The 14081-nt window shown below is 37.6% G+C and overlaps 1 protein-coding gene across 1 annotated transcript in view; it reads right to left on the reverse strand.

The window, feature by feature from the left end:
• The window catches only part of MMP20 (matrix metallopeptidase 20), a 38013-nt gene that overhangs the window by 7155 nt on the left and 16777 nt on the right, over window positions 1–14081 (reverse strand). The window contains exons 7-8 of the mRNA XM_006094667.3: window positions 7209–7345; window positions 6443–6599 (exon numbers count right to left, since the gene is read on the reverse strand). Coding sequence (XP_006094729.1) covers window positions 6443–6599; window positions 7209–7345 — 294 coding nt within the window. The remainder of the gene's footprint in view (window positions 1–6442; window positions 6600–7208; window positions 7346–14081) is intronic.

Raw genomic sequence — 14081 nt, forward strand, 5'->3', positions numbered from 1 at the left:
TATTGATGGTCTCAGTTACTACCTGATTGTATGATGAATCCAAGCTTATCTCTCCAGCCTGAGTTCTCAGAGTTTAAGAACTGTATGTCCACTCTCCTGTAGACATTTTTATTCCTGGGTCCCACCAGCACATTCTTTCCCCCATTGAATGGCCATAGCATCCTAGTCAAAAATCAACTGACCATTGCCCGGCCAGTGTTGCTCAGTGGTTGAGCATGGACCCAAGAACCAAGAAGTCATGGTTTGATTCCCAGTCAGGGCACATCCCAGGTTGCAGGCTTGATCCCCAGTAGGGGGCATGCAGGAGGCAGCTGATTGATGATTCTCCTCATTGAAGTTTTTATCTCTTTCCCTCTCCCTCTTTCTAAAATAAGTTAAAAATATATTAATGTATATATAAATTAAAATAAAATCAACTGACCATAGATATGAGTTTATTTTTGGACTGTCAATTTTATTCCATTGATCTACTATAAGTCTAGCCTTATGTTAGTATCACCTATTGCTTTGTAATAAGTTTTGAAATTGGGAAGTCTGATCTGAGTCCTTCAACTTTGTTCTTTTTCAAGATATTTTGGCTCTTCTGGGTCCTATGAGTTTCCCCATGAATTTTAAGGTCAGCTTGACAGTTTTTACAAAGAGGTCAGGTGGTATTTTGATAGGGATTGTGTTGAGTCTGTAAAACAATTTGAGGAGTATCACCATCTTAAAAATATTAAGGTTTCTAATCCATGAACGTGATATATTTTTCCATTAAGACCTTGTTTATTTTCTTTAAACCATGTTTTGTAATTTTCAGATTATAAGTTTTCAACTTCTTTTGCTAAATATATATAAGTGCTTTTCTTTTTGATGTAATTGTAAGTGAAATTGTTTCTTCAATTTATTTATTTATTTATTTTTTAATATTTTATTGATTTTTTACAGAGAAGAAGGGAGATGGATAGAGAGCCAGAAACATCGATGAGAGAGATCGATCAGCTGCCTCCTGCACGCCCCCCACTGGGGATGTGCCCGCAACCAAGGTACATGCCCTTGACTGGAATCGAACCTGGGACCCTTCAGTCCGCAGGCCGACGCTCTATCCACTGAGCCAAACCGGTTCGGCCAATTTTATTTTTATATTCTTCATTGAGGTGGCTAGAAATAGAATTGATTTTTGCATATTGAAATCATTCTCTGCAAATTTGCTGAATTCAATTATTAGTTCTAATAGGTTTTTTTAAAAAAGAATTTCTTAGGTTTTTCTATATAAAATTTATGTGACATGCAAATAAATATGGTTTTACTTTCTTTACAATTTGGATGTCTTTTAGTTCATTAATTGTTGCTTAATTGTCCTAGCTGCAATCTCCTGTACAATGTTGAATGAAAGTGGCGAGAGTGGAAAACTTTGTCTTTTTCTTGACTTTAGGGGGAAAGTATCCAGTTTTTCACTACTGAGTATGATATCAGCTAGAACTTTGCATCAGTTCTTTTTATCAGGTTGAAAACATTTCCTATTACTAGTTTGCTGAGTGGTGTTGTTTTTTAAATCACACAACAGTGTGAGACTTTGTCAAATGCTTTTTCTGCATCTATTGAGATACTTATGCTTTTTAAATTCTATGGTATATTAACTTTCAGATGTTAAACCTATCTGGCATTCCTAGGGAAAATCCTACTTGCACATGGTATGTAACTCTTTCTATATGTTGCTGGATTTGGTTTGATAGTATTTTTAGAGAATTTTTGCATCCATATTCATGATAGATTTTGGTCTGAAGTTTTATTTTCTTGTGATGTCTTTGTCTGGCTTTGGTATCAGGGTAATGCTGGCCTTATGCAATGAGTTGGGAAGTGTTCCATCCTCTTCTGTATTTTGGAGGAGTTTGTGAAAAATTGGTATTAGTTTTTCTTTAAATGTTTTGGCAGAATTCACCAGTGAAGCCATCTGGGCCTGGACTTTTCTTTGTGGGTAGTTTTTTTTATTTTTTATTATGAGTTCAATCTCTTCACTTGTTATAGGTCTATTCAGAATGTCTATTTCTTCTTGACTCAATTTCATCATTTTGTACCTTTCTGGGAATTTGTCCATTTTATGTTATCTAATTCGTTGGCATGCAATTGTTTATAGTATTCCTTTATAGGATTGGTTGGAATGTCCCCCTTTCGTTTCTGATTTTAGTAAGTGCAGTTTTCTCTGTTTCAAAGGTTAATTTACCTAGAAGTTTGTCAATTTTCTTGGTCTTCTTAAACAGCCAACATTTTTGTTTTGTTAATTTTCTCAAATTACTTTTTTATTATCTATTTTAGCTATTTCCACTGCAATTTTTATTGTTTCCTTCTTTCTGCTTGCTTTAGGTTTAATTTGCCCTTTTCTCTTTTGGTGTCTCAACATGGAAGGTTAGGTTACTAATTTGAGATTCTTTTTCTTTTTTAATATAGGCATTTTATATCTATGAATTTCACTTTGAGCACTGCCTTCCCTGCATCTATAAATTTTTGTATGTTGTATTTCCATGTTCACTCATTTGTAAGTATTTTCTGATTTCCCTTGTGATTTCTTCTTTGACCCATTGGTTGTTTTAAGAGTATTGTTATTTAATTTTCACATTTTTGTAAAATTTCCAGTTTTCTTTCTGGTATTGATTTCTAACTTTATTTCTTCGTTATTAGAGAACATATTTTGTATGATTTCAATTGTTTGAAACTTATTGAGACTTGTACTCTGGCCTAACACATCATCTATCCTGGACAATGTTCCACATGCACTTGAGAAGAATATGTATTCTGCTGTTGTTGAGTGAAGTGTTATTCTATAGATATATGTTAGTCTAATTGGTTTATAGTGCTGTCCAAGTCTTTTCCTTATTGATATTGATGTTTAGTTGTTCTATCTATTATTGAATGTGAGGTATTAAAATCTTCAATTATTATTATTCAATTGTTGTTTTCTCCCTTTATTTTAATCAGCTTTGGGGTTCTGTTATCAGGCTCATAATTCTTATATCTTCTTGGTAGAGTAACCCTTTGGTCACTATCAAATGTCCCTCTCTATCCCTAAGACATCTTTTATTTTAAAGTTTTTTCCCCCTGATATTAACATAGTCACTCTTCAGCTTTCTTATTGCGTATATATATATATATATATATATATATATACACACATATATATACACACACACACACATATATACACACATATATATATACACATACATATATGTATATATGATATATTCTATCCTTTTACTTTCAAGCCATTTGTATCTTTAAATCTAAAGTGTATCTCCTGTAGATAGCACATAGTTTGATCTTGCATTTTTAATCTAGTGTGATAATCTCTGCCATTTGATTAGATTGTTTGATCCATTCACACTTAATATTATTAATGTACTTTAATATTATTAATATGATTGAACTTACATTTGCCATTTTACTTTTTGTTTTCTACATGCCTCATGTCTTTTTGGTTCCTCTATTGACCCTTAGATTTTTCTTTTGCATTAATGAAAAAAATTTTAATGTACCATTTTAATTCCTTTCATAATTTTTTCACTTTTTTTAGTTATTTCTTTAGAGCATACCATATACATCTAAATTTACCATAATCTTCTTCTACTAACTTAATTCCAGTGAGATATTAAAGCATAACTCTATATTACTCTATTCCCTACCCCTCTCTTTGTGGTATTACTGTTAAAATATTACATCTGTATATGTTACAAACCCCAAAATATATTGTTATAATTACTATTTTATATAACTCAATGTCTTCTAAAGAAGCTGGAAGAAAAAAGAGAAAATATATTTACAGTGTTTGTTATTGTAACCTCTTATTATCTTTTCTGGTTCTCTTGTTTGTGTGACACCAGTGTTACTGTCTGGTGTCATTTCCTTAGCTTAATACAGTTTTTCTTCCACCCAACGCCTTTGTGCTGTTATTGACAAATATATTTCTATGTCATAAAGGCCTAGCAATATAATTATATACATATCGTTTTATACAGTTAATTTTAAATCCATTAAGAGAAGAAATATACATTGATGCTATCTTTTATAATTACGTACTTACATTTACTGGTTCTCTTTAAAAAAAAAAGTGGATTTAAATTACTGCCTGGTGACATTTATGTCCAGCCTGAAAAACTTCCTTTAGTATTTCTTACAAGGCATGTGTACTAGCAATAAATTCTTTCAGTTTTTGTATATGTGGGAATGTCTTTATTTTGCCTGCATTTTTGAAAAATAGTTTTTCTTTGAACACTTTGAACACGTTTTCCTCTACTTTCTGGCCTAACTGGTTTAGCTGACTTTCAATCTTGCCCCCCCCTCCTCAAATTTAGTCACACTGCTGCAGAATGATATTTTTTATAACATAAATCTTATTGGATTCTTCCTTTATTTAAGACCTTTAATGATATCCCTCATCTCGAGAAAATAAGACCTATGATCTTCCTATGAAAACATAGGTCCTCCACGATCTACACCTGGCTCCCAGCCCATGTTTTAATCTTAGTGAACTTCTTCAGGGTTTTCCCACACACACAGGCTCATTCACACATCAGTGCCTTTGCTTCAACTGCTCTCTTTGCCTGGAAGCCACCCCAACCCGTCCCGCTTCCTGACTGGGAAACTCCTACTCAACTATCAAGATGAAGCTCAGTCATTGCTTCCTCTAAGAATTATTTCTTGGCTATTTCCTCTTCGTTTTGCCCCACTGATCCCTGTACAGTCTTCTATCAGGGCACTTGAATTGTTGTTCATTATTTATCCATATATTTGCTCTCAACCGTGAGACTTGCTGAGGGCATTAATAGCACCTAACGTGAATTAAGAACTTATTATATGATATGCATTTCACATTTTTTTTCATTCATCCTCACAAGTCTATGAAGTAGATACTATTTCTATCTCCATTTTGAAGATGATGAAAGAGAGACAGAAAGGTGATCCAAGTTGCCAAAGGACTGATTGCTATTAGAGTTGAGATTAACACTCTTTCACTCCTGCCCAAACTCTCTGACAGCAAACTGCCTCTCTTGGTGTCAGTTTCTAGTACAGAGCCTGATACATAATTATGTCCAATATATGTAGGTTGAATGTGGTCGTTTGGTAATGTATTTTTTAAAATTTAAGATTAAAAGACAAGATTTGATCCCTACTCTTTCTTCTTGTTTTTGTTACTTATTTCTCTATGATGACTAACTATGTAATCCTTAAGTATACAGATCCATTTCCAGTATTCCTGGGCATTCAGGAAGGAGAGAATGTGGAAGACTGTGTCCTACATTGCATCAATCATGCCTTCAGTCTGTACAGAAAGAGTGATTTAGGGGTGAAAAGGGGCTGAGACCTGAAGATTTGCAAATTGCTTTACATAAAATTTAGAAAACATTGACCATCTCAAAGAATGATGGCATTGATTGATATACCCCCAGAAACTCCTTAGTGTGGCTTCTGCTCTGCTATTGGTAGGCAAGGGAGAACATTTACAGGAGAAATTAGCCATAGGTGATGGGAGCAATGTAAAGAAGAAGAAAAAAAACTGGCTGTATCACTGGGTTCTGCTAGAAAGAGGAAAAGAAGGAATAAAAGTAAATGGATGTGTGGGGAAGTAGCCTCGTTGGTAAATAAAAACCCTTGGACCGAAGTGTGCCCTCCTGCTTCCAACCCAACCCTAAGTGCAGTCACTTGCTTAGAATATATTTTTGCTCCTCTCTTTGCAGTCAAGGGGAAAAAGCAACGCCAAAGTGAGAACTGGGAATAAAGGGGAGGTGTGCAGAGGCAGAGCTTGGCAAAGAGCTGTATTCATCCTTCAACATGAATCAATTAAGGATAGAAACTCAGTAGGTGAAATAAGATGTGACCCTATGTGCAGTGATTGGCTGACATATGACACCTTATTCAGATCTGCTATAATAACCTCCAGCAAGACAGGCAATGGAAATGATTAATAATTAATTTTGGATAAAAAGAATCTTCATGTTCTAGGTTGGATAAAAGGACTCAGGAATAAGGCCTTTTCCTTTCAGCAGAACTTTCCTATAGTCATAGGAAAGAGCCCATAGTCATAACCATGTCCTATTGCACAAAATCAGAGTATTCTGAAATGCACTGGTACTCACATAACAGGGAGCCAGTTCTCCTCCCAGGCATTCCCAGTGGGTAGTTATGTGTTTGGGGGTGCCGCATCCACTCTTTTAGGTCACTGGGGGTCCAGTTAATGAGTGCATTAAAAGATCAGGATGTTTGGTGTCCTAGTGACCAAAGAATGGTATTATTGAATTAATGTTTCACTTATCATTTGGATGGCTCCATATCTTGAAGACAGTGTCAACCCTCAGTAAATGGCCAAGCGTCAATGTGCCTGTTGCAAACTCGCCTTGCATTTATGTCTGCAAATGTTTTTTCCTTCCCATTGAATACATCTGGGCAATAAAAAGGAGGAAATGCATACCTGTAGTATTCATCGCCCACAAAGAAGAGAGTCTTCTGAGCATCCTTGAGATAGACGGCGGCATCTATTCGCTGGACGTACCTTGGAAACCCAAAGTCGTAAATAGTCCGAGGAGGACCTTGTATGTGGAATCCTCTCGTTATCCAGTAGTGGGGGCCTAACAACAGAAGTTAAAGTTTACAAAAACTCTGTACCATTTACTGGTGCACTTCACTCATGAGGATTTCTATGCCGGTCATAAATGGGGCATTTCTGGGATATTTGCCATGGCTATAACCCAATAGGAGAGAGAAGCCTCTAACTATTCAACTCAGTGAAAGACTTAAAATTTGTCCTGGAGGCATCTCCCGACCACAAATAAGACAAAGGTAAATAAAATGCCTGGCAAAGGTACAGCAGCAAAGGTATTGCTCTCCTCACATTGGGTTCCATGTTGGCTTTTGTTCATTAGAGGCTCTCAGGCGGGTATGCCATGCCACTCTGAGAAGAGGTCCTAGGGGCAGAAACCAAGTTTCTAGCTCCCTAGGCACTGTCCCTTAGCACAAAGCCTCACTAGGGTAAAGGGTTGGCTCTGAGAACAGTTGGATAGTCATTGTCATTCTGTCATTGCTACAATACGATGGGTGGCATTTCATACCCCACTTGAGGAGAAGGAGTGACCAAAACATGCTCCATGATCACTGAACATACGCGGACAGTGCTACATGTTCCAAACACACCGGGCACTGCAGCCTGCCATCCTCTCTTCGAGGAATCCGTAGGGTACCTTTAAAGAAGTAAGCGGTGCCCCTCTCAGCCACTTCGTAAGCTGCATCCACATTGGACATGAGCTGTGGGAAGGAGCTGGTAATGGTGCTGGGCCGGATCCCTGCCATCAAGTGAACCTGCCGCCGCCAGAAAATCCTATTGGGCAACCCCAAAAAAATAAAGGTCAAGGGTTGATTTAGATCCAAAATGGAACGGAAACGTACTGCAAGCCACACTTCAGCGGCCATTGCTACATGTCTCTTGCCCTTGTCTTGTTTTTAAAGGGAATATATATTTTTTTGAACTTGGTAAACAGTTTCTCCTCCCTTTCCATTCTGTTAGCATCTCTACAATCTCCTTTCCTTCATTGATTTAAGGATGGTTAAAATACTGAAGGATATAGCAAGGAAACCGCATCAAATTATTCGCACACTTAAGCTATGCACCTTCCTATTTGCAATATCATTTGATACAAATTTCCTTTTCCTATTCTGATCTTTTAAAAATTAAAATCTCACAAAGATAAATGTGATCCAGGTGAGCATTATGAACGTTATATAAATGAGCCCAAACTTTGTGGTTGGAAGGTGCTCATTATTCCCAGTAAAAACACAAAAATGTTAAATTATCATGTTGCTTATATATTTATCTATTAAAAGTATTTGTGCTTTTGAACTGGATGGCTGATTAACAGAAAATCTGGCAACACACAAATTAACTGAGGGTTTATCAACTCATGAATCCACTTACCCAATATTATTTCCATAAAATATGGCAGGATACATGAGGCTTGTGAGTTGAAACTTTCAATGTATATGTAGTCCATTTTGATCTTTCAGATAAAAATTATTTTTATAAAATATGAATAGTTGACTCCATAGAAGCTAGAGTCAATATGAAAAATTATCTGTGGATGGGAAAACTGTAATAAAGTTTTGACATTTAACTTTCCATGTAGTGACTTAAGGAACTTCTCAAATTTTATGTTGGGTTTGCCTATTCAATTAATCCAACCAATATTTATGGAACATCAAAGATGAAACATTGAACAAGACCCGGGCTCAGCCCTCAAGGAGCTTGCAATCTAGTAATTGAGACAGATAAGGCATTAGAACATTCTAATTCAGGGTGATTAGTTCTACAAAGAGTTAAGTTCCGGATGCTCTGGGAACACACAGAAGGGATACTTAGGGGTTTGGTGAAGGCATCCCAGATGAGGCAATTTGCACTGATGATGAAATCTAAAAGAGAACTATACTAAGAAGGGAAAAACAATTCTTTGTGTTTCCTAAATGGCAGAAAGAAAAGCACATTGTGTTTCAGAAGGTGTAGGCTAGAGTTCTGACTAGTGTCTCCAAGCCTCTGTTTCATCATCTCTTAAACGCAGATAATGCCTGGCCTAACCCATGAGATCACTGAGGATCAAAGGAGATAATGCATATGGAAGTGCATTATAAACATATTATCTTATAATAATAAAAGAGTAATATGCTAATTAGACCGGATGGCTGAACAACCTTCCGGATGACCTTCTGGACAAAGCTGAGGCAGCCACCGCCGCTGAGAGGGCCAAGCCCCTTGCACGAATTTCATGCATCGAGCCTCTAGTATTTTATAATTATAGAAATTATGATTTACTTAAGCCTTAACTATCCACTTACTGGGCACCCACCATAGACCATACACAGGGGGCAGGAGTCCATTTTTAGGGTATCCTGCATCGCCTCAGGCCCTACACTTATCGAGAACACATAACCAGATGAAAAACTGAGACCCAGAATGGCTGAAGGGCCCAAAGTTCATCTGGTGGTTACGGGGAGACAGACCCGAATTAGACTTCAGCTGTCCTGATTTTCATCACATACCTTATCTCAGCTACTGCTCATTCTCAAGCTGTGATCCTTGGTTTTTCTTTGTTTATAATTTGAGCAATCTGGCCTAGCTTTTTCTGAAGGCAAGAGGGACTGCTTTCTCTTGTCCTGTTTCTCCACCAGCACAAAATGAGCACAGGTTTGGGTATCCAGACAATTTTGGTGTTACAACTAGGGCTGGGCAGTGCTATTGGAGTCTAACAGAGGCCAGGGATGCTGCTAAACATCCCACAATGCACAGGATAGCCCAACACAACAAAATATCAGTAGTACCAAAGTTGGGAAACCCTGACTTAAACACTATTATGACATATTATAATGTATACACTGTATGCATAAGATAGAAATAAATTCTAGTCATCACTTAAAGTATCACAAGTTCCAAAGGAATCCATAGTCATGAAAATTTTCAGTACACTAATGAAAAAATATTATGTCTGGTAGGTAATAAAACAACAGAGCATGTACTCAGAGGATTTACAACCTTAGAGCTATAGATTACAATAATAAATAAATTAAAATTGACAAAAAATAGTAGAGTAAATAACCTAATACATCTGTAAATGGATTTAAAAAGTATAAGCTCCACACCCCCACATCCATGAGCTAGTTGGAAAAGAATAGCTGCAGGATGTATTGAAACTCTTAATGAAAACAGATAAATCATATCAATAGTCTGTAATCTGATCTTTGATAAAGAAGACAAAACAATGGAATTTATTGATTTTGTGGACCTGCAGATTAGATATTTAGCTTCACTGTTTATCTTTGTGGGCCCAGGAGCCAACACTGTACCTGGCACATAATGAGGGCTCAATAAATATCTGTGGGTGAAATATATTGGTGCCAGAATGTTGAGCAGAACTTATTTGATCATTAATTTTCATAGTCTCTGAAATTTTCATTCCCTTGTATGAAAGAACAGCAACTACTTCATGATGTTTGAGATTAGGCCACTTGTAAGCTTCACCTGGTCCTTTGCAGCTCTAAGCCAGTCCTGTGAGCTCCTTGGGGGCAGGGTCATGTATTTGTCATCTTTTAAACCAGAGGTTCTCAACCTGTGGGTCGAGACCCATTTGGGGGTTGAATGACCCTTTCACAGGGGTCACCTAAGACCATCGGAAAACACATATATAATTACATATTTTTTTTTGATTAATCGCTATGCTTTAATTATGTTCAATTTGTAACAATGAAAATACATCCTGCATCTCAGATATTTACATTACGATTCATAACAGCAGCAAAATTACAGTTATGAAGTAGCAACGAAAATAATTTTATGGTTGGGGGTCACCACAACATGAGGAACTGTATTAAAGGGTCGCAGCATTAGGAAGGTCGAGAACCACTGTTTTAAACCTTGATTTAGCAGAGTGCCTGGCACATCTAGGGACTTGATCCATGTTTGTCAAACCTTTGTTCCTTTTTGTGATACCCAACCATCTTCATTCCACCTCCCTAACCTGATCCCATCAGCCTTTCATTTTTAGGAGATGCCTTCATCTCCGATTTGCTGGACTGTCAAGGTAATTCAGCACGAGCTGAATGGACACCTTGATTTTCCATCCTCTTCAACCTTTTACTCTCCTTGACGCTGTTCTCTGTTATTCTGTTCTCCAGTTTCAGGGGGGAAGAGGTGTCTTTCTTCTTTCTTTCTTTCTGATGCTCACAATTGAACTGCTGCTCCTCTGCCCTGAGGTTGGGCGATGTGGTGCAGTAACAGAAGCAAGGAATGCTTGAAACCTTGTTTCATCATTAGTCACTTAATTTTTCTGAGACTCAAGTACCTTCTGTTAAATAAGAGTGAGGGCAATGATAATATCTGTGCTAATACTTCAAAGGATCAATTGAGATAAGGCATATGGAAGCGCTTTATAAACTCTGGACTACTCTTTATTTAGAAAGACAGGTTTTCGCTCTATATATTTATTAAATGATGACGAATACTACATAAACTTAGAGCTTATCAATAGAGTCAAGTTTCTTTTTATATATATCTTTCTGATAGAAAATATTTCTGTCACTGGAAACTTTGAAGTACAAACTGCCACCTCTGGCTGAGCAGCCATTCCTTCTGAGGTTCACTAACCAGGTTTGCTTCTATCAGAATACTGTAGAGGCCAAGAAGTCCATTGCCGGAAACCAATTCCAGCATGTCATAATTTCAAGAGTTTCATCAAAAAGTTGATGGAACTTGGGGACTCAACAGGGTTGAGTCACACATGTAGTCACCTGTTGGGAATGGCTGAAGGCATTTCCCCAAACCTGAATAGGATATATTAAATTGATTGCTTGGCTGCCAGACCGCTCAGGGCATCTTAATCTACATGTTATTGCCTCCTACTGGCCAAACACCTGAACAGCCATAGGCTAATTCCCCCATTCTGACAATGGATTCTGTATACAAATCCTGACCCTTTGAAGTGTATATCTCTGCCTCACCTCAGGACAAATTGTGTTAATAAAAGGCATGGGGTCCTGAGACGAGGAGAACTTAGAACTTAGATCTTAGTTTCCTTTAAGCTAAGCTCCTCTGACCCCCATATGCCTTTCAAAATTATGCTTCGTCTCTGGACTCCTATTTAATCTACGCACAGCCTTCTCCAGATTTCCTGAACCCTTCTAGATGCTGGGACAAGAACCCCGGCAGTCCACCATGCAGCATCTCATGAGCCCAAGCAAAATACAGCTTATAAAATTAAAAACCCATGTTGAGACAGTGCTGCGGGTTAAAAATAGTCAAAGCTGTGCATGGTGCCCTTAAATTACCTGTCTATAGCCATCTCAGAAGACAGTGGGGAACCAATATTTACAAGCCACAGCCCTTCTTCGTCAGAAGGAGGGACTTCAGAAGTAACAATGAGTCAGGGATCTAAGCCTGTAGCTGATGGTGATATTCTTTTTTTAAAAAAATATTTTTTATTGATTTCAGAGAGAGGAAGGGAGAGAGAGAGAGAGAGATTGGAACATCAATGATGAGAGAGAATCATTGATTGGCTGCCTCCTGCACACCCCCTACTGGGGATTGAGCCCACAACCTGGGCATGTGCCCTTGACCAGAATCGAACCCGGGACCCTTCAGTCCGCAAGCCGATGCTCTATCCATTGAGCCAAACCAGATAGGGCAGATGGTGATATTCTTGATTGTATCCTTAACATGATATTGTGTAAAACTCAGAATATATCTGAGCGATGCAAATACCATTTTGGTGTGGCTGTAATTCATTTACCTCTTTTCTTCCCTAAGTACTTGAGGAAATCTGGGATAGTCTCAATATATTTTCATCTATTATAAAGAATAAAATATGTAAATTAAACATATATGACTTATTGCACCTGAAGTTTATTTCTCTCCAAATGGAACATTTGAATGTAGCAGCGTACCTTTATCCACTGTGGAGACTGTGAAACATCCTCACAGTGACTTTACAAGGTACTGCATTCCATCTTGCTTTGGAAACAAAGAATGTGGTTATTACATTGAGCGTCTGAAATGTCTCATCAGCAGACAATGTTGGTGATGGGAAATTCCAGGCTTGCGGTTGGGAGAGAACAGACGGGAGCCCTTTCATAACGGCCCCCAGGTTGCCATTGTATCTGTGACTTGAAAGAATTCTTTGTTCTCTGCCCAGGCTTAGCAAGCGGTTTGGGACTTTTGGCGACAGCCGGCAAGGGATCAGCGCTATAGAGTCATGGGATTCTTTCTCTGCAGGACACAGTAGGAGCCTGTAGAGCAGGGCAGTTAGGAGCACAGGCTCTGCCCTAGGACAGTGTAGGTGCAGGTCCCAGTTCCACCCCTCACTAGCAATGTGTGCTCAAAGAAGTTGCTTATCCTTTCTGTATCTTATAAGAAGAGAATAATAATTCATACATCACAAGGGCTATTGTAAGGATTTGATAGCAAAGTGGTTAGATAGTAAGTACTGACACACTCAAGTCACTATTAATTTCAGGTAACACCTCATTTTAAAATGGAGGAGGAGAGGTTCAAGGTCCCATGGTGAGTTAATGGCAAGTCCAGTGCGAGGACACCACTCACAATCCCTCCCCGACTCACTTCTACATGTCTCTTGTATCTATGCCTCCCTTTCTATTCTGTTACCACCCTCAGTATTTATACCCAAGACTTTGTCAAAAGATGTAGCTTCTTCAAATAGTCATTAGGAATTGCTAAATGCTCATAGTTTGATAGAGCGCTTAAAAAAATGCTTTTTAAAGAAAACAATTATAATTGCATGGAAAGGCGTAATATCTTTAACTTCACTGTATCCTTTGTCCCTACCACAGTCACTGATATTTGCCAAAAGAATAAGCTGCATGCTACAGGGTGGCTAGCATCTCATTTATTTGTCAGTGAATGAGTGCTACATGCACCCCTCCAGGTAATGTAAAATCTGACAACGTTGTCCCTTTGAAGCCAGTGTTACTGAGCATGGTGTTCCAGGTTCCTCCTGCTCTGTCTCTTGCCAATCACTCCTGAATCAGTGCCTACCAATTCTGTTTAGTTTTACTTTTGATAATAGTCAATAAAAAGTCAATAATCAATGCCTTAATAAAAAAATCAATAAAATAAATAATAACAAATACCTCAAGTTTCTAAGCCTCAATCCATTGTTCATAACTTTTGATTCCCACTCCTAAATATTTATTGTGATCACTATGTGTTTGGCACGTTACTTGCCCAGGGTCAGAATTTAAACCAACTTAGCCTGATGTTAAAGCCTGGGTTCCTGAGCTCTGCTCTATTTTGCCTTTGAAAAGTTGATGCCCATCCAATTGTTAAAGATTTAGTTTAAACTGTTCTTAATTTTAAAAAACTAGAAATAAAAAATTAGAAATAATCTAGATGTTCCTAAATATGGAACTGCTTAAATAACTAATAATATATCTATTCATTGGGATAATATACAGAGAAGGGCCAAAGTAGATTTACAGTTGTCTGTATGGAAAAGAATACAATAATTAATAAATAATAATATGAGAATAAACTGTGTTTTGCATACTCATAACTGTATACC

Source organism: Myotis lucifugus, unplaced genomic scaffold (assembly GCF_000147115.1).
Source record: "Myotis lucifugus unplaced genomic scaffold, Myoluc2.0 scaffold_139, whole genome shotgun sequence".
Classification (NCBI taxonomy): domain Eukaryota; kingdom Metazoa; phylum Chordata; class Mammalia; order Chiroptera; family Vespertilionidae; genus Myotis; species Myotis lucifugus.